Source organism: Tyto alba, unplaced genomic scaffold (assembly GCF_018691265.1).
Source record: "Tyto alba isolate M040663 unplaced genomic scaffold, T.alba_DEE_v4.0 Super-Scaffold_22, whole genome shotgun sequence".
Classification (NCBI taxonomy): Eukaryota; Metazoa; Chordata; class Aves; order Strigiformes; family Tytonidae; genus Tyto; species Tyto alba.
In genome coordinates, this window is record NW_024881296.1 from 18,578,154 (window position 1) to 18,599,272 (window position 21,119).

General features: G+C 37.5%; 1 protein-coding gene across 7 annotated transcripts in view; it reads left to right on the forward strand.

Annotated features, from left to right (window-relative positions):
* Positions 1 to 21,119, forward strand: part of UTRN (utrophin) — a 387,073-nt gene that overhangs the window by 336,432 nt on the left and 29,522 nt on the right. For all 7 annotated transcript variants that reach the window (XM_042795633.1, XM_042795636.1, XM_042795635.1 and 4 more), the window contains 3 exons: positions 8,192 to 8,349; positions 10,720 to 10,886; positions 12,777 to 12,888. In XM_042795633.1, coding sequence (XP_042651567.1) covers positions 8,192 to 8,349; positions 10,720 to 10,886; positions 12,777 to 12,888 — 437 coding nt within the window. The remainder of the gene's footprint in view (positions 1 to 8,191; positions 8,350 to 10,719; positions 10,887 to 12,776; positions 12,889 to 21,119) is intronic.

Below are 21,119 nucleotides of genomic sequence, written 5' to 3' on the forward strand. Positions count from 1 at the left end.
ATAAGAACACCCTAGGTGATAGACAGTTATATATTATGCACATAATCTCAAAATTGCTATTCTTTGCAGTAGTTCCTTGACACATTTCAGAAACACATGTAAAATGTATAGAGACTGTATTTGTCTTGTACCATTGGAGCTCTGAAACAATTTCTGCTCTCCTTAGAAGCATTTGTAGGTAGCTTTGCAATCCTGGTTATTAACATCAAGCAAAAATACAAGTATCTGATGCTTTGGAGCATATTTTGGTATCTGAAAGACATACTAAGACTTTGGAGCTTTTAGTTTTCTTATGTCATTTCACATATCTGTGAATTAGTCCATAACTAAAGAGCTTGGTGGACGTACCTTTGTTCAGTAATGACAATTCATGGGGTAATCTGCAATTTGGTGTGAAATAAAAAGTTTTCATAAAGTATAGGATTTAGTTAGGCTGTGGATAAAAGAATAGCAACCATATCAAAAGCTGGTTTAAAAAAAACAAAAAAAACAAACTTGGCAATAAACTCACATTAAATTGCTATCAGTAATGAATTAGTATACTTACAGTTACCAAATACACGCACTGAAACAGAACAATGAAATTACTAGGTCAGATTAAATTTTATGTTATTGCTTTGTGTCTAGTAAAATAAAAAATGGCAGCTGATGGTAGCTGCAGATTCGCATAATCTATGCTAGCAAGGTGGGCTTTTTGCTGAAGATCGCTGTGAAAAGTCCTAAAAAATTAGTACAGAAAAAGTCTCAGGAGACTTTTGTACCAAGTGGTTATAACTTCAATCTGAAATACATCTGAAATTGAAATAGTTGCTCAGCTTCTCAAAGCATAGAATCAATAGTCAGATAACACATCCTGGTTTGGTTTTTTTGTTTGCTTGCTTTTTTGTTTGTTTGTTTGTTTTGTGGTAACTGCTGTTCTAGTCAGTGGCTAGGCTTTGATATATTTATTGTCAGCTCTATTTTCCTTACAGATCATAACATTACAAAATAAAACTCTTCATTCTGAAAGAAATTTTGCTAAAGGAGGAAGGAAGTAATGGTGTCAGGTACTGGTGGTTGGCCTGCGGTAGCTTTGCAGTCAGCGTTTTGGAGTCCCCTGGCACCAGCTGTGTCACAGACTGAGCTTTGGTGCTTGTTCTGATATTGTCATGCCCTACTGATCATCTGCAGCTGAGAGAAATTTTGTCATATCTATTGACCTTTCAGATCCTAAAGTGAAAACCATAATGGAAATGCTGAGTATTTTCAAGAAAGTAAATCACTTGGAAGGAAGAGTATTACCCCCAAACATGGATGCTTAATACGAATTACCTGCCTTCTGATTTTTCTGTTTCTCAGACCAGCTTCTGACATTTGCTGCTTCTTTTGGCTGTATTTCTTCTAAGCATTTCTGAGGCATTGTCAGTCCTAGGCTCCGAGCATGGCAGTTGTACTGTTGCAGTCGGAGCCCTTAGCAGAGCACAGACCACGCCTTAAATCTTGTAGTCTTAGAGAGGCATACTCTTCTCAGAGTAGTTGGTAGTAAAATAGACAAGTTTCTTGTTTTAAAAACTTTTGGATGAACTCTTAAATCTTTTGTAAAACTCTTAACCAAGCTGTCTGCTCCAGTGTTTTCTACCTCAGCCTTCCCAGAGACCAGCCTTTTGGGGACTAACTTGAAGGAACATAATTTCTGGGCTGCTGAGACGTTAGGTTTATGAAAATTTATGGTAAACTCACAGGGGACAGTGATTTCAGTTTACCAGCACAATTGACCTTCATCTTTCTCTCACACCTTTTTGGGGAAATCAAGCTTTTGTTCTTTTTTCTTTCTTTAATGTGAAACCTCTTTTTTTTTTTTTTTTTTTTTTTTTTTGTTTTAACAGCCACCTTTCAGTCACATTCATTTCCAGTAAAAATAAGAATTGCTATTTGTATGTTTATTTCCAGCATAGGTAGGATCTTTTCAGTTGACACATTTTTAAAAAATGTTTTGCTGGGGAAATTTTTGCAATTATTTATTTATTTATTTATTTATTTATTTATTATTTTTTTTTTAAGACGCTAGACTTCAGGGTTGACATGAGAATGTATCTTTAATTAGAAAAAAAGTCTCAATTACTTTATAAGAAACAATGAAGCCTCAGTTGAAGAATGCTTATTTTTGAAAATGCTTAAAGGCATGCTTAACTTCAAGCACACACCTGGCTGCTCCTGTGAATAAAAATGTATCTCCAAATGTAATTGAGTTTCTGTGAGCTGGTTACATCTGTGCTTGCAGGGCAAACAGTCCAGGGCTAATTTTCTGTTGGCAAGGTCAATGACCTGGTCGGGCTGTATCCACCTTATGCTCTCCTTTCTCCCCAGAACTGGGGGGGCATGTGAGCTACCTACTGGAAATGATGCCAGACCCTGCCTAACTCTCACATCATTCCTGGCTATTTTGGGGTGACAGCGAGTTGACTTTGATCAAAGTCATGACAGATACACTTTTAGCAGCTTAATGATGCAGACGACAACGTTTCAGTGCTTGGGTTTAGACCCTGGTGCTGCTGCTCAGTTCACAGGTATCGAAGTAGCCTTAAAAAATGGAAAAGAAAAAAAAAAAAAAAAAGAAAAAGGATGCATGCAATAAAAGGTAATACTAGTTTAGTTCCAAAATACTCATAGCACAGTAAGCAAAATACTGTTTCTTTTTACTACCAGTTGTTCATACATTGTTACAGGACTTCTGAATACTGGGGGAAAAATTAAACCTTTTTAACCACTCAGTGTTAGTGTCCCAAATGTTCTAGGAAAGTAAATTTTAATCATATCAGCAAGTGTTTGCAACAGTGAAAATATTAATTTGCACGTGTGATCGTTTACAGCAGGTTTTATGCCTAGTCATGCAATCAAGAAACAGTGTCTCAATATGGATTTCCTGAGGCACAGCAGGAATTTTATCTTTCTTCCCTTCAGTTTTAGAGGTGGAGAGAAGTCATAACACTATGTAACAACATCGAGTACATTTGTGTGTATTTCACTCTAACCTTGGGCTCATTTTTAACACAGAAAACCCAGACTGTCGGCAGAAACAGAAAACAAGCATGGAGTTTTATTTAGTGTGTAGATTTGTAGATTTTGGGTCATATAATTTAATGAATAAAATCTGTAGGATTTAAGGAGGAAAAGAAGGGCTACTTGAAAAAATCTCAGCTGTAAAGCAGTTTAAATTTCAAGTGATGTACAACATCCTTTGGAATGTGATTTATTTTTTTTCATTGTTATGTTTATGTTGTTGGTTTTCAAACCATTTTGTAACTAACTGTGAGAGTTTAAAAAAAAAAAAAAAAAAAAAGAAGAATGTGCATCCTGTTTGTAACTATGCAACATAAACTGCATGTCGTGGACATCTTACTACTCTTATTACCATTTTGGTAGGAATTTAATAAACTTTTCAACATTTTCAATTATCACCTTCTATACCAGCCAGTAAGTACATTTTTTCAGGTTGTCCAGCTAACTTGCAGTTTGAGTCCTGCTGGCTGTCACCCTCGGAATACTAGTGTGAGGCTGAATTTAATTTGAGATTAACTGATTTTTATTTTTTTTTTTTTCTTGTTTCTGTTTTTTCCTTTGGCTCAAGTCTGAATAATCTTTTCTTTTGCCTCCCCAATCATTCTCGCCCTTTTAATAGAGTCCCCTATACAGTTTAACCTTTATATCAGTGTACTTTGTGTGCAAACTCATCTGTACACACATATTAACAAACTCCATTTACAAGAGTTTGTGGCTTCTGACATTGCTGGTGGGTGATACACAGGGTCCCTTTTCCCCCTGGTGTGAGTATGGTGTCTGGGTGCTCCCTGTCAGAGCTTCATCGAGCCCTCCTCCCATACGTCTGCCACTTGAGAGCTGCTCTCACCATGCCTCCTCTGCCAGGGAGTAGCTTGTGGGTCACTTTAAGGAGTTAGGCCAGATAGCAAGGACGTTTTGGCTTTTCATACTCTTAGTTTAAGAGCTTCTTCTCCTGTGTGTCACATCGAAAGCATTGAAGGTTTTGGGAAAAGAGGATACCATATATGAACTCCCTTGTACTTGCACACTCATCAGTTATGGCACAGCTGCCAGTGTTAAGTTTTATTTGTTTAAGTGGTGTGTTTTAGAAGAGTTTGAGCTCTTCAAAGATATTTGCTGATTTCCTACTTGGATGAATCCTAGTGAATCACTCTCCCTATTCCCTCTCCTGCCACATCATTTTTCTTCCAGTAGCTCCCCAATTAACTGAAGTTTTAGATCTTAGGAAATGACTTCATCTTCCTCCCAGCTACAGTGGTTAATGAGTTGTTCTTTTAGTGCCCATTTCCACTGTAGGCTGATAAAAACAGAAAGAATAAAACAGGCTGCTTTTTTTTTTTTTTTTTTTTTCCTTATCAGGTTTTCAAACTGACTCTTAGAAACTGGAAAACTATTCTAACCACAGCTGAGGAAACTAGGCAGGATCTGGGATTGCGAAGATGAGCCTGCAGCTGTGCAGTACTAGTTCTGTCACTGCTGTTGTCAGTGGGGTGTTTTTTCTCACCACTGAGCACTGAAGATGCTGTAGTATTTGTTTGACTAGGCAACAAAGGGGTGAGAAAAATACAAGAAATTCTAAAAATTAATTCAGTCATCTAGATTTATATTTTGTGAAAATCCTTTCTTCTGCCTCAGCCTCCTTTGCCAAGAAAAAAAGTATGATCAGACTTTCTGAAGCACGCTGACAAAGCTTAACAGTTGCTCCAAATGAAGGGCAAAACAATTTACACAGTGTAATAAAAGAGTTTCTCTTGAGTGTTTCTGAACAAAGCTTGTCTGTTTCTTAATCAGAAGTGCAGTCAGGCTGAATTTTTAAATTTCATTTATTTCTAATCTATTAATGGTTGTTCTGGTGGGAGACATGAAAAGTAGGGAAATAGTATAAATGGATTATTTTTTTTTCCTCTTAAGATTACTTGGAACTTTAATCCAAGTTGGCCACTGAGTGCAAAAGCAGAATATAAAAGCCAACTGGAATGAACACAAAGAGCTCACTTCCATTTCTTCTGTAATTTGTGCCAATCACAGAATTTAAAAATATTTCTGAGATGAACTGAGTGTTTAAGATGTTTTCAGGAGAGATTCATCTTGAGACTAAATATTAATATACACAGCTATGAAGTTCATAAATCAAGGATTGTTGGCAGAAACATGTTAAAAATCTTAGCTGAAAGTCTTAACAATTAAAAACAACCAATCAAAGAAATATGTTAAGAAAGTACTTAAGAAATATTATCCGTACTGCAGACAAGCCCATTAATTTAGTGCTCTATTGTGACTCTTAAATATGTGCAAGCAATATCTTTCTTCCCAGTGTCTGTATCTGGAACAGTTTTCTTGAACCCTTTCAGCCTCAATTTTTTCTCTCATTACACTCATCCCAGAACATCCACTTACACTAGAGGGTTTGACGCCTCCCTTAGGAAAAGGGAATAAGTAAAGGGAAGGTACATAGAAGCAGACATGACTATCTGGGAAGCAAATGTGACACTAATGTTGAGCTCGAATTGTCTTGCTGGCTGCTGCTCTTGCTGTGATTTGTGGTAATTTCTAGTCTCAGTTCAGAGCAAACATGATTCCGTCCCCAACTAGATGAAGGGTTGCATAGATTTTTAGCAAAAGATATGGATTTCTAAAATATTATTTCCTCCTTAATATAATCATAGAATAGTGTAGGTGAGAAGGGACCTTTAAAGGTCATCTAGTCCAACGACCCCTGGAATGAGTACAGACACCTTCAACTAGATCAGGTTGCTCAGAGCCCTGTCCAGCCTGACCTTGAATGTTACCAGGGGTGGGGAATCTACCACCTCTCTGGGAAACCTGTTCCAGTGTTTCACTACCCTCATCGTAAAAAACTTCTTCCTTATATCTAGTCTGAATCTACATTCCTTTAGTTTAAAACCGTTACCCCTTGTCCTATTGCTACAGGGTCTGCTAAACAATTTGTCCCCGTCTTTCTTATAAGCCCACTTTAAATACTGAAAGGCTGCCATAAGGTCTCCCCAGAGATGTCTCTTCTCCAGGCTGAGCAACCCCAACTCTCTCAGCCTTTCTTCATAACAGAGGTGCTTCAGCCCTCTGATCACTTTTGTGGCTGCCTCTGGACCTGCTCCAAAAGGTCCATGTCCTTCTTATGTTGGGGTCCCCAAAGCTGGGCACAGCACTCCAGGTGGGGTCTCGCCAGAGTGGAGTAGAGGGCCAGAATCACCTCCCTCGACCTCCTAGCCACACTTCTATTTGGTGCACCCAGGACACTGTTGGTCTTCTGGGCTGTAAGTCCACATAGGTGGCTCATGTCCAGCTTTTCATCCACCAGTACCCCCAAGTCCTCCACTGGGCTGCTCTCAATCCATTCATCCCCAAGCCTATATTTGTGCTTGGGATTACCCCAACCCATGTGCAGGACCTTGCACATGGCCTCGTTGAATCTCATGAGGTTCACATGGGCCTTCTTCTCGAGCTTGTCCAGGTCCCTCTGGATGGCATCCTGTCCTTCTGACACATCAATGGCACCACAGAGCTTGGTGTCACTGGCAAACTTGCTGAGGGTACACTCAATCCCACTGTCTATGTCATTGATAAAGATATTAAGTAGTACTTGTCCCAGTATGGACCCCTGAGGGACATCACTTGTCACCAATCTCCATCTGGACATTGAGCTGTTGACCACTACCCTCTGGATGTGACCATCCAACCAATTCCTCATCCGCTGAACAGTCCATCCATCAAATCCATCTCTCTCCAATTTAGAGAGAAGGATGTTGTGGGGGACCATTTCAAAGGCCTTTCAGAAGTCCAGATAGACGACAGCTGTAATTCTTCCCTTGTGTTGCAGAGTGTCTGTTGAGGTGGGTGCACCTGCCATGCCTTGTCTCCTGATGTAGTCACTCCATCATAGAAGGCCACTTGGTTGGTCAGGCAGGACTTGCCATTGTTGAAGCCATGCTGGCTGTTTCAAATCACCTCCCTGTCTTCCATGTGCCTTGGCATGGCTTCTAGAAGGATCTGTTCCATGATCTTCCCAGGCACAGATGTGAGGCTGACAGGTTGGTAGTTCCCAGGGTCCTCCCTTGTACCCTTTTTAAAAATGTATGCAGTGTTTCCTTTTTTTCCAGTCACCAGGGACTTCAGCTGACTGCCATGACTTTTCAAAAGTCACAGAGAGTGGCTTGGCAACTACATCAGCCAATAGCCTTGGGACTCTGGGATACACCTCATCAGGTCCCATAGACTTACCTATATTCAGTTTCCTCAGGTGGTCAAGAATCTTATCTTCCTTTACTGTGGGAGGGACTTTGCTCCCCCAGTCCACATCTTGCACTCCATCCACTTGAGAGGTGTGGGAAGAGAGATTGCCAGCGGAGACTGAGGCAAAAATGTTGTTCAGTACCTCAGCCTTCTCCTCATCCATTGTTACCAGTTTGTCAGTCTTGCTCATTACTTTCTTTGACCTTTCTTTTCTGGCTGACATACCTGTAGAAGCCCTCCTTATTTTTCTTTGCATCCCTTGCCAAGTTCAGCTCCAGCCACGCCTTGGCCTTCCTGGTTCCATCCCTACACAGCCAGGCAGCATCCCTATACTCTTCCCAGGATACCTGTCCCTGCTTCCACTGCTTGTGCATTTCCTTCCTGCTCTTTAGTTTGACCAGCAGGTCTCAACTCAACCATGCCAGTTTCTGCCTGCCTTTCCTGATTTCTTACACCTGGGATCGAGAGCACTTGTGCTCTATGGAAAGCATCCTTCCCTAGTGATAACACCAAAAACTTGGTAAATATTAGGGGAGCGATGTGGTAATGATGGATTAGAACAAAAAGCTGTTCTGATTTTGTGATATCTCTCTTGTTTTTTCACACAGCTGCTCCTAGGTAAAGCAGGAGCTGCCATGTAGTTTTATCACGAGATGCCCTAAGAAACTATATAGTTTCATTCATTTGGCCTTACTTTTTTCAATTCTATGGTTGCGGGTCAAGAAAACGTAGTCAAAAGTAATCAAGATTAGATGAGCGTAAGCTATTGTAAATGGGACAGTGGCCACCTGTAACCATTGATTGGATTACAAAAATTACAAAGCTTGAGCTGCAGCGTTACTGAATAGAAAGGGGTGTACATGGAAGCAAAACGAGCTGGTGCTTCTTGTCGGTGTTGCAGATCTCTTCAAGGAGGTGGCAGGCCCCACAGAAATGTGCGACCAGAGGCAGCTGGGTCTGCTGCTTCATGATGCTATCCAGATCCCGCGGCAGCTTGGGGAAGTGGCAGCCTTCGGTGGCAGCAACATTGAACCCAGTGTGCGCAGCTGCTTCCAACAGGTAAGATAACAAAGACCTTCATGTGAAAAAAACCCTCTCTCTGAAGTGTTAATATTCACTTTTACATGGTGTAAGTAGAAGAGAGGAGTTTTAAAACATGCATTGAGTTTTTCAACAGAAATGAATATGCTCCTGCAACTAAATGTTGGAAGTTATTGTGAAAATTAGGCTGTGAAAGATGGTTTATGGTTTAGGAGAGGATCAAACAAATTACGTTTAGCAAAAAAGGATATATAAATCTTCATGGTTTTGGCAATATTGGCTGCCTTAAAAGCTGTTAAAAAATTTTGTAGCAGCCAATTATCCTGCTTTGCATCATTCAGAGCAACCTGGTACTGTGAGAACAGCATGCTTTTTCCTGCTGGAACAAGACATGATCTCAACAGAACAAGAGAATGATGTTTATGGTAATTTTCTGACCTGGTGCATTAGGAAATTATTTAGCATTATTTTACTGACAAAAGAGCTTGCAGTTGCACAAAACTTCAAGCATAGTCATTTGTATATCGTGAGCCTTTATGTAACATATTAGAACATGGAATAAAGCTGTCTTATAGCCTGCTGTTCAGCTCCACACTACATGCAGGGGGTTAATGAGGCTGCAAGGAGCATCTGTCTGTTTAAAGAAGATGAGAATTAAAAAGAGGATATTGTAATAGAACACAACCTAACTCAGACTTTGTCAAGTATGCCTAAGGCCCCAACTGTTTGCTAGTGATAACTATACTCCATGAGTGTATTATTTCTGTGAAGGTGGCTGCTTTGAGTATTGTCAGAAATTATATATCGATTAAAACTTCACTGTGGCATACATAAAACTACTAACTTTAATTTTTCTGATTTTATTGAATCAAACATTAAATATTATAATGAACTTCTGGAGCATTTTTCTTCTGCCATTTTTTCATAGACATTTCTACACTTTCATCCAGTGCTTTGAAAAATTCAGTTGTGTTAACTTTTTTCAGAACTATTAGATTCATTTCTGGACTCTGAGATGATTGGAATTGGAAGAATGTTTGTCCAGATCATGAATAATTTGGTAGATACTTATGGAAGTTGGTTTGACCAATTAACCATGTAAAGCTTCCCCTGGGGTTTTAACATTGCTGCTTCCAACAGTAACGGATGGTGCTTGATGTACCTATGGCTGACCTCAAGTGGTTCAAGTCATACTGAAATAAATTAATAATTTGTTAGTGGCAGAGTTTTTCTGTCACGGAAGAATGGTTTTTATGTCCCTCAAGGATCTGCCCCATCTCCCATGCTGCTCAATTATGGGTGAGGGCTACTAGCAGGGTAGCGTTTAAATACTTGATGTGATGATATGGTTATACTGATGATAAGGTTGTGTCCCTTGTCTCACATGAATAGCTCAATTTCAGTCCCTGGTCATTAAGAGATCATAGAGAAAGTGTGCAGCTGCATGACATTTCTGCCTACTGAAAACAAGTATTTTGCTAGTGGGGAAAGCATGTTATTCTCTTGTTTTCATGCTGCTCCCTCTTACTGGCAAAAATTGACTTGAACTATGAATAGGTTAAGGAGCCTAGTGTTGCTTCTCATCATGTGTTACCATTTAAGAATATCTTCCATTTTAAGTTGTGCTCTGTTACATCCAGAGAGCTCAGAAAGATGACCTGTGTTCTTATTGCTAATAAAGTTGATGAATATAATACCTTTACAGCTAGGCTCCTCTGGTGGTTACGGCTTAAAGAGAATGTGGAAGCATGTCTGCTTCTTAAAATAATCATGCTAATGATTAAGCGGCTCTAGCTCTGCTGTAGTCTTGCAGTGATTGCCTAGAAGTGGCAGATTTCTTTCTCATTTATTTACCTGTTTATTTACTCGTGTGTTTGCTTAATGTGCTAACTTGAAAAAATACTATGGGCTCAGAATACAATAAAAAAATTGCATGAGTCTCGTGGTAATTAGTAGACATATGCAAGCACTAAAGACTTTTAGCAGTCTGGCATTGATTTTAACTCAAAAGACAGCCATGTCTTTACATGCTTCCCCTTCATCCTCCCTTACTTCTTTTTCAAGTCTTTTCAGTTCAAAGATGGCTATACTATGTACTCCAATTTTGTCACCATCTGTCTACTCTATCACAGCTGTTTAATCCTCTATATTCTTACTGACTAACTTGATTTCTTTATTTGCATTTTAATCGAAGTTATTTCTTGTATCTTGTATCTGGCTTTACATTAACCTGGCATGGAAAGGATTGACACAGGTTGTTGGGTTTTTTAATTGAATTCTAAGAGAAAATCTGTTTGTGTGTGTGTTTGTTGTTTTGTTTTGTTTTTTGTTTTTTGTTTTTGTTTTTTTTTTTTTAATTTGGATATGGTGTTTTTTTCCTCTCCACAGAACCACAATAAGCCGGAGATAACTGTAAAGGAATTTATAGATTGGATGCGCTTAGAGCCACAGTCTATGGTATGGCTACCAGTTCTACACCGTGTGGCAGCTGCAGAAACAGCAAAACATCAGGCCAAGTGCAACATCTGTAAAGAGTGTCCAATTGTTGGCTTTAGGTAAGACACCAGGGATATTTGCCATGTTATCTTCCTAAACTGTGTGATTTTACTATGAATTATCATCATGGGGCATGAGATAGTTGCTACCCTTAGTGAATACTGCTGCAACTAACATGCATTTGTGAATTGAGTGCTCCAGTGTATAAAATCAGGCGGAACGACAAGGTGGGAAGTAGGGACTAGAGCTAAACATAACTGACTTTTTCTTCTACTGTTGTCATGAAGTCAAGTGTATTATTTAGGAATGATATAAAGCAGTCTTTCTTGTAAATGATTCTAAGACTTTTCATTAGGTATCTAGGCAGATGAGTAATTTGTGTTCACCATGCTTTCTGTTTCTCCTTCTTTCTGTTGTTTTAAAAGATAATGAGTCCTGAGGTCTGATTCATGTCGCCTAGCTTTAGGCATGCTGACTTTAGTCAGTCTTATTGAGCTAGCAACCCTCTTCTTTTAATAGAAATATAGATATGTGAGTACTTCCAAAAGTAATTAATCTGGTCAAACTTTGTTGCCTGCCTTAAGAGAAGATGAAATGCCTCTAAATGTGCCTATTTTTCTTGATGCTTGGGGGAGCATAGGGTGACAAAACTCCAGCTCACATATCTCCTTATATTCCTAAACTGGGGCTGATGAATCTTGTCTGTACTGAAATATTTTGTGTGGAGAAGGAAGGGATAGAGATAGAGATAGAAAGGAAGACAAAGGAATGGCTCATTCTAAATAATTTCTACAGTGAAGTTAGAGATCTGCAACAACAAAAGCATCTAGCATCTTAGCAGAAGGTAGATGTGGCCATTTAATACACAGGCTCTGAGTAAAGATTATAAACAGTTGCATCAGCATCCTTAGAAGTGAACCTTTACATTTGTAGACACATATTCTCTTACAAAACAAAACATAAAACTCAGCAGGGGAAAAAAGTGGATTGGTACTGAAAACTGCTCTCAGGAAGCAATTTAATTTAGACTTTAACTATCCAGTAGCTATTCAATTTGGTTCAGTTAACTCATTTTAGTTTCATACAAATGATATAACCTAATCCAGTCAGAACAATCATACTATAAAAAATGGTGGGTGGAATCTGGTATTGAATTGTTGCTTTAGTCAGCTTCAATAAAAAAAAATTAGTTGTGCTCCTGCTGGCTATGTGTAATACAAGGGGTACTGTCTAAGTTTGTTACCTTGTTTATACTTATAGATGCTCTTAAAACCCCAAAAGTAAGTAAATCAACAAAATTTTTAAACTTAATTTTATATATATTTTTTTTTTAAATTCATAAACTCAAGAGCTTTATTTTCTGAAATGTGTTTAAAACTTCCGAGCATCAAAATGAGGTACAAACATTTAAGCTAACTGGTAAATGTAGAAACATAGAAAAGTAAACCAGTCTGGTTTATAAATGTTTTTTTCTGAGATACCATCCGAATAATAAAGAGAGGAAAATTAAAACTAAAGCAATATAGTTTTAAGTCAATTTGAACTTTAAAATGGTAAACTCTTCACACTCCATCTATGAAGCTGATGCCTGTCAACTTGGGTAGTAGATGTTAGACACTGTCTCTCTATATGACTATAGGAGGCAGGAATTTCTTTTAAATACTCAGTGAGGCGACCTGTGTAGCGTAGGAAGGTTGTGTGAAGTGGACTGAGGGGGCTGTGATTTGGCAGCCCCCTCGGTCGGCAGCCACGTCCCGGCCGCGCTTCCTGCGCGCTGCACAGTGCCTTCTGAGCTAATCCCAACAACCTCGCTATGTCCTTGTGTTGCTGCTGCTGAAAAGAAGATGACACCATTTCAGAGAATAATTTGCTTTGTGAGGCTTAGTAACAAGTAAATATTAGAACTAAATTTAGGAAGCTCTAATTGCTTTGTTTAATGTCCCCCATAGGTACCGGAGCTTAAAACATTTCAACTATGACGTCTGCCAGAGCTGTTTCTTTTCTGGCCGTACAGCAAAAGGGCATAAATTGCATTACCCAATGGTGGAGTATTGTATACCTGTGAGTACCAATCTACTGACTGTTCCTAAGGGATTTTTTTTTTTTTTTTGCATTATTTGTTGTTCTAATTCTTTCTGTAGTCTTTTGTCAGCTAGATATTCTGCCAGGATTTATTTTTCGTAAGTTTAGTAGGGCCTGTCTTCCTGGCTTTCTCTTTGTAAGTCAACAGGGACATTGCTAGGGCTGCTGATTTTATGTAGGGGGATGTTTGGATTCTGGAGAAATGGGTAAAAGTATCCACCTCTGAGAGGACTTTTACAACACAATATTCTCCTAATGAAATTTCAAAAATTATTTTTCTATGGAAGTTTCTCGGAGATTTTCTTAAGTGGGAGAGTGGGTAACCTCCTTCATACAAATAACACTTTAACTTCTTTTTAAGTCTGATAGTTGAGTACATTCTTAAGAATTTTAACTCAGTCACAAATAAATTAATAGGATAATCAGTATGTAATTTAAACAAGTGGTGAAAAGTATATGCTCAGAAAAACAAGTTCAGACCAGAATGTAACTAGAGCTGATGAAATAGAGCTGATTTACAATAGTGTTACAAGGTTCTGTGAGTTCTTTTACTAGTAAAAAATCATTGAGTTATTTGACTGTCTTTTGCTGTAGTAGTTGGTCTTATTACCTGTGTTTTCCCTCTCTTTTTCATCCAATGTGTCTCCTGTAACAGAATTCAAATTCTGTTAAGTAGTGTTTTCACTTCAGTATGATCAGAAGAAACCATAAGTTATGATAATATATTTTTTTTAATTCTATAACCTAATTTTAGGATTCGATTGATAAATTGGCATGCCAGGCTACATTATGAAGAAATTTTTTTGAAGTAGATTTATCATTTTTCAGCCAGTTCTAATGTTTGTTATATTCTGTCACTGGTTTTCTCTTTCTGCCTCCTCTTTTCGGAGGTCATTTTCTGGTTTGGTTTCATACTGGTTTTGAGGTATGACATAAACCCAGTTTTGCTCATGCTCACATGACTCTTCTAACACTCATGATTTGGAGGTCGATGGTGTTTTCTTTCCTTTATTAGACATCATTAAAAATACAGTGATACTGATTGTTTACTTGCCTCCTTAGCCAACATAACCCAAATAATCTGAAAATGTTTGAGCTGTATTTTTCTTAGATTCAGTTTTTTTTTTCCTTACAAAGTTTTCTGAAACCTCATCTTTAGTTTATATCATGGTCATGGAACAGAAATGTTCTTTGTTAATGCCTATAACATACAGAAAATTCAGAAGTGAAAGTGTAAGGTGTGTCAAAATAGATAATGCTGCCGGTCCACAGAGTAAGATACCCTTCCTGTTGCATTAGTCAAATACAGATTACATCTGGTAGGAGGTATAGTACTGTCCCTAGAACAGGATGGTATATTTTTGATGACTTGCAGGTTTTATCTGAAGCAGCAGATTCAATATCTGAGAGACATTTTCAGTTCTTGTCAAAAATGTTCACATATGTAACTGTGAGTCATTTCATTTAGAATTAAAAGCTGCCATACAGGAAAATATATTCTGGAACTGGATGGAAATCCCACTGTCCCTGGGATTAGGGACAGCTTGTATTGTAATTAAGATTTCTATTACCACTGTAAAAAGAATAACGTTTTAGAGCAGTATGAAGTGCAAAATAAGGTAACCTAAGGAAAAAGTCCCTTCTTTCCATGACATGGGAGGAATAAGGTGAACCCACTAACAGATAATAAGGCAATTGAGGTGACATTCTTGATTAAATTGAGTGAGGAAGGTGTATATAAGGAAGGAGTAAAGGAAGGAAATTGGTGACGCATAAAATTAGAGATCCAGCACTGACTCTCATTAGTTTGGAAGCTGAACATGGGAGCTGGAATTTTTTTGGATCCTGCTGTAAATATACTCTGCTAGCCCCATTTCTGTAAAAAGAAATGACCCATTATCAGTCTTCTTATATGCCTGTCTGACATCCATAATCAGTACCTACATGCAATCCATTTTAACTAATCTCATCTGAATTAGGTCAAGAATAAAGAACTGATTTCAGGAAAAGAATCTAGTGTTATGTATTATTACTATTTGTAATAATGCACTATGGTTGGTGTACTATTTTGTTGCTAAACCTGTCTACAAATTGAACTAATTTATTGCAATATAATAGTCAAGAATTGCAAAATTCTTTTCAGTAAATTAGTAAAATAGCTTATATGTTTAAATGAAAAAATGCCTGAAAAATAGCATAGAGCTGGATCTGTGAAATAAAAATAAATAAATAAATAAATAGAAGGTTTGAAAGGCCAATGAATTGTTCCTTAGAATCCATTATATTACAGTACAGATAGCCTGAATAGGAAGAGTTCATCTACTCTACCTTGAACCAAATTCAAAGGCTGTTAATGTTAAAATATTGCTTTTGTGGCTGGTGTTGCAAAGCAAAGCACAAATACATGTACTCATCAAGCTGCATTAATAAAATCCATCTTCTGTTTCTTACTGTTAATGTACATTAATATCAAGAAAACTAGCAATAATTAGGAAAAAAATTGCTTTCCTGGTTAATAAAGCTGCCATTTAGAACTGAAGCTTAGTCACAGATGGAGGGAAGACCTTTTAATTGTCTTAAGGTAAGAAGTTCAGTCTAGGGTATGAAGGGATTTCTCAGAAGCTCAGTTACTTCAACCTAAATATAAAATAATTTGGAGAATATGTCATGGTTTAAACCCAGCCAGCAGCCAAACACCATGTAGCCGCTCACTCACTCTTCCCTGCCCGGAGAATGGAGGAGAGAATTAGAGGAGTAAAGGTAGGGAGATTTATGGGTTGAGATAAAAACAGTTTAATAATTGAAGTAAAATAAAACAATAATAACAATAATAGAAAGTACAAACAGGTAATGCACAGTGTGATTGCTCACCACCCATCCAACCAATACCCAGCCCGTTGCTGGCTAGCAATCCCCGAGAAGCCAAGATTCCGAAACTGCAATCCTGGAAGCTAGAGAGAAACTGTCTCCCTTCGTGGCTGACCCTCCTTTATATACTGAGCATGACATTACGCGATATAGAATATTTAACTGGCCAGTTTGGGTCCATTACTCTGGCTGTGCTCCCTCCCAGCTTCTTGTGCACCTGCACACCAGCAGGAAGTGGGCAGTGGGAAAGTCCCTGATTTCTTAGCAACAACTGAAAACATCAGTTATATTAACAACATTCTTCTCATACCAAATCCCATACTGAATCCGAAGCACATCACTATTCTAGCTACAAAGAGGAAAAATTAATTCTGCCTCAGCCAAAGCCACAACAGAATGGCTTAAGAAATCTGTTTTTAAAATAAAATTTGCAAGGGGACAATTCTCCATTTTAATGAGTTTCGTGATATTTGCATCAGGTGAGAATTGCTTCATTATTTTAAAGTAGGGCTATTTACAACAGATAGTTATGTGCAGTTATCCTAATCTGTAATGCCATTTAACACTCAGCTTGCAATTTAGTTTTCTTGATGCTGGAAATGCAAAAATTCATAATGACTTTGGTCATGTGTTTTTCTCTTTTGTTCAGGATTTAGAGATGGGTGGGTAAGGAACTGAAAACATTACTGTCTCTAAGTAGTAGAAAGGCCATGCTATTGTAGTTATTTTTTCACCTTTAAATACTTTTGTTCTAAAAAGATGGAGAAATATGTTTTAATGTAGAATTTTACAGAGACGTATAAAAATTTTTTAAGATTTTCCTAGCATCTAATTCAGGAATACTCTTATATAAGTACCTACATGATTTTTTTTTAGCTTTTTTGGAATGGAAATTCCCTCAGTAGTTGTACTTGTGTTATACTAATGTGGCTTTCTGTACCAATGGGTCCTTTGAGTTTAAGACGGATATAGTTACTGCATCAGTTTTCTTTCTCCAAACTGTTTCCACTTCACAACTTCTACATTCCCCAATAAAATCTTAAAAGCAGATTTTCTGAGGTAATGTACAAATATCAGATCATCAGTTCTGAAAATTTTCTCATTGCAAGTAGTCCTACTTCCTGACCTCAATTAAAGTATAATCAATTTTTGTAGTTCTGTGCCACTGCACTCACCTGCCCCAGCTTCTTATTTTGGGAACTCTTTTTTTGTAGCCTTTCTACACAAAATAATGGAAGAAAAAGTTAGCCCCTTCATCTTCCAGTATTCTATTTCCCTGAAAGAGCTCAGAACGTGATAGGCAAGATGTCAGAAATTATTGGTTGAATGATACTTCACCATAGACAGAAGTTTTTTTCCAGGCACAATAAAACTTATCTGCAATAGTGCCTGCTAAGATTTCTTCTCTAGGCAAATCATCTGAAAATTTAATTGCTACTGACATTCAGAGAAAACAGCTACATTCCTGAACATTAAACAGCCTTAGTGTTTTATAAGCTACCAACTGACATAAGTCAGTGGTTTCACCTTGACACATTTACCAATCACCAAACATGATGCTTCACCATTATCAAAATGGGATTGTTCTGTGGGGAAAATGAAAGAAAGCAGCAAGAATGGTTGAATCTGGCTTCTTTGCATGCAGGACATCGCTTCCAGATGTGGAGTTCAGAGATTATGCTTTGCATTGAGAAGAATAGCTCTCTGATCAGGGTAGTCTTTGATATCCTAGCAGCTGGGCAATGTGCTTTCCTCTAGGTCTCACTCTTACCTTTGCTCAGATAGCTGGTTTATGTGATCTGCTACCCTATTGCAATTTAATTTGTTAAATTCTGTTAAATTCTGAGGTAAGTTAGTCACTCTTGAAATTACAGCTTGTTTTCATTGGAGTAAACTAAAATACACACACAATTTATAATCAACCTCTCCTCTTGGTGAGAAATTGCTATGAAATGCCCCTATTTTGAAAGTGGTCACAGAAGGGTAAACTTCGTAATGCTACACAGTGCAAACATCACTGATGTGACAGTGACAGCCATAAATAGTCCTTATACCTTTAATAACCTAATTTTTATGGTATCCTATCTCATGCCTCTATCAAGGGACGTGAGATGCTTTTTAAAAGTGAGGGTGCTTTGTTGAATGTGAGTGAATGCATTCACTTAAATATGCGTTTAAGTTATTGGTGAATTGCATTCTTAGGTGTCAATATTTTAAAAATAATTAGAGGAATTAAGTATCTGTCTCTCTACCCAACATCCTACTCTGGGGAGTTTCCCAGCCTCCCAGAGGTACCTAACTGACAGCCGCTTTAAGACGCAGCTATCACTATACCTGCACATATGGTAGCTGTTACCATAAGTAGGTCTAAGAATTTTGTTTTCCAACAAGAACAGTCAGGATAATGGTACAGATTCTACCAAATGTTACCAAAAAATAAAATGTCAAGAAGGAAAAATATGGAGATGTAAAAATTTTTTTTTTAAAAAACACAAACCTTAAAATTTACTAGAGCATTTGAAGAGTATCAAATTCAGGTATCTCTACTAGGGTTTCTATTAAAGTCCTTTTAAATTATAGATGTTCTTTTATGCTGTAAATTTTGTACCACTCACCATGTCTTATTATACAAAACATATTTTCTTGGAACTTGCTTGATTATTTTGTGTATTGAATGGCCGTGTACCTTTCTCTCCAGCTTCCTCATAACCCATGAATATCTGGCTGGTGTTAACGTCAGCATTCATTAGGGAGGTTTACATCTCTTCTGGGAATCAGTTTCTATGTGTATATTAGAACAGCTCCTTGGCTTTGTGTTAGACATAGTATAAGAAATGTATTAAGAGAATGATGACTTAGATGCAGACTAGTCCTTTTACATAGGTAGGTGCTGTGAAAGGAATGGGAAATTGTTTGGGCTTTCATTATCTTTTTTTTTTATTATTAATTGTGAGAAATGTAGATAAATGTATGTGTTTGTTATAAGTATTATATATTATTTATTCACATATTAAATGCTTTGTATACATGTTTATTTATGATCATTTTTATATTGTATATTATTTAATTTAGAGCTCTCTAACTGGTTTATTGCATTCTTGGTAGTGCTTTTTCTAAATGAAGAGTTTTTCTAATATATTAAAAACATACAGAAACATAGAATGGTTTGGGTTGGAAGGAGGGACCTTGAAGATCATCTAGCTCCAAGCCCCCTGCCATGTGCAGAGACAGCTTCCACTAGACAAGGTTGCTCAAAGCCCCATCCAACCTGTCCTTGAACATTTCCAGGGAGCTGTTCATCCACAGCTTCTCTGGTATGCCAACTGTTTTTTAAACCTCCATATGAAAACCATTTCTTAGCATATTCTGTTTTTTTCCACTGCTTTACACATAAATCCCAGTTTCTTAAATTTGCATTGATTTACAAGGAATTTATATGGTTTTAGTTAATGATTTATGACTCCATTTATGCCTGGCTGGTATACTGAAGAGCGGTAATGCCAGTTTGTCAGTTGTTACAGATTTTCTCCTTGAGACTTTCTGCTACAGATGGTTTTTTAGTTATTTATGTGTGCCAGCTGTGAATCTTAGTTATTCCTTCCTGAACTTTTTCTTGTTCTAAGAACTGAGATTTTAAATTGAGTTTGAAACCATGGTCTTTTGGCTGAAATTTTCAGTGAAGGAAAGGATTTTTTTTCTTCACTTTTGAAGCAGTTCTATAACTACAATGGTATTTGTGCTAATGACATGTGTAGAAATAGCCAGGATGTCATGATGTAAGAAAGTGTATAAGCTACCTGTTGGTTTCCATTTAGTAGATAGATTCTACACAACAGTGCCTGGCTATTCTTTTTCAAAAGTAAAATGTTATAGTGCACCTCTCTTGGCATGATTTTGGTTTGAATTGTGTAGTGTGGTTATATGCAAAAAACACAGAAGTATTTCTAAGAGCTGCATCTTAGTTGCATGTTAATTAAAATAGTTCTTCCAAGTGTGCTCAAATTTCACTAGTTAGTATTTATTATTCCCAGTCAGTACACAGTCATATTGGTTTTTCCAAGGAACTGGGTCAGGCTGTCATACCAAATAAAGAATACAGCAGAGGAGAAGTTTGGCAGCTCAGCAGACATTTATTTCTGCAATGTGTACATACTAAAACTTTCATTCCTTGGCCTTGGTACAGAGTTCCATCTGCTGGAGTTACTGCTGAGTGAGAACAAGCAGCTCTTTGGGCTGCCCCATGTTCTTTGGAGGAAGCAGTGATTGTAGCAGACAGATGCTTTCCCAGAATGATTTTGTAAACCCTCCCTGAATTTATTAAAATTTGGGGGTTCAAACACCTCTTAGTCCTAGATTTGTTCAGTTTGTTGTTAATTGCTAAAGCCATGTGTGAAAAACTCTTACCAACATCAGTTTGATTATCTACAATTTTTATTGCTCACCTGATCTGCATTACAGAGTTTGTAAATGCGTATATTATGCATACATTAAAATACATAGATGAATAGGGAAGTATTTTTATGTTTTGACAATAGAGAATAAAATCAGAGAATAGGTTGCCTGACCCGTTTCTAGGCTTCTTTATAGTACTTAATGGAAAAAAAAATTACAAAACTGAAAAGTCTTTTATTATGTTTTCACTATGGTTATCCATCCATTTTTGGCATCCTTTTATGGTAACAGGCTTCTCCCAAAGCAGAAGGTACAGAAATATGATCTGTAGTTTGTTACAGTGGTTGGGCTGGAAATCTGTAGAAGCTGTTGCAAGTCTTCAGCTAACACAGGAGGTGAATAGCCACTTTACTGCAGTTGCAAGAAGAAATGCTTAATAGTAACAGCTATGTTTGATGGGGACCATTCTGTTTAAGTAAACAGTACAGTCTAAGCACATATACTTTAAAGGCATACCATATACTATTTTTAATTCCTACAGATCTCTTTATGACCATTTTCACCTTGTATTTTATGCCTTCATGTTTTGTTTGTATCCCTGCTTTTGAAGCAGAAGTTAACTGAATAGTATTACCAAAACAGTGCTGTCATTATTGCTGTGACTATTTCCAGTTAAACCAATGTTTAAAAGCAGTTGCATCATTTTTAATTCTGTTCTAAAGAACACAGTTTCATGTGGGGCTGAAGAATGGGGCTAAACAATTGTCAGTTTTGGAAAAGGCTACATCAGTGGGGACCAGTAAAAAAGCTGTAAGGTGGGGTGGGAGTTGCCAGTTGTAACTTGTAAATTCAGGCTTGAAGAATCTTGTGGCTGATTTTTATATTAGTCTTACCCTGCAGTAGTAAGCAGAATCGGTCTGTGAGTCTGTTACTTCAGCCACTAATTGTTC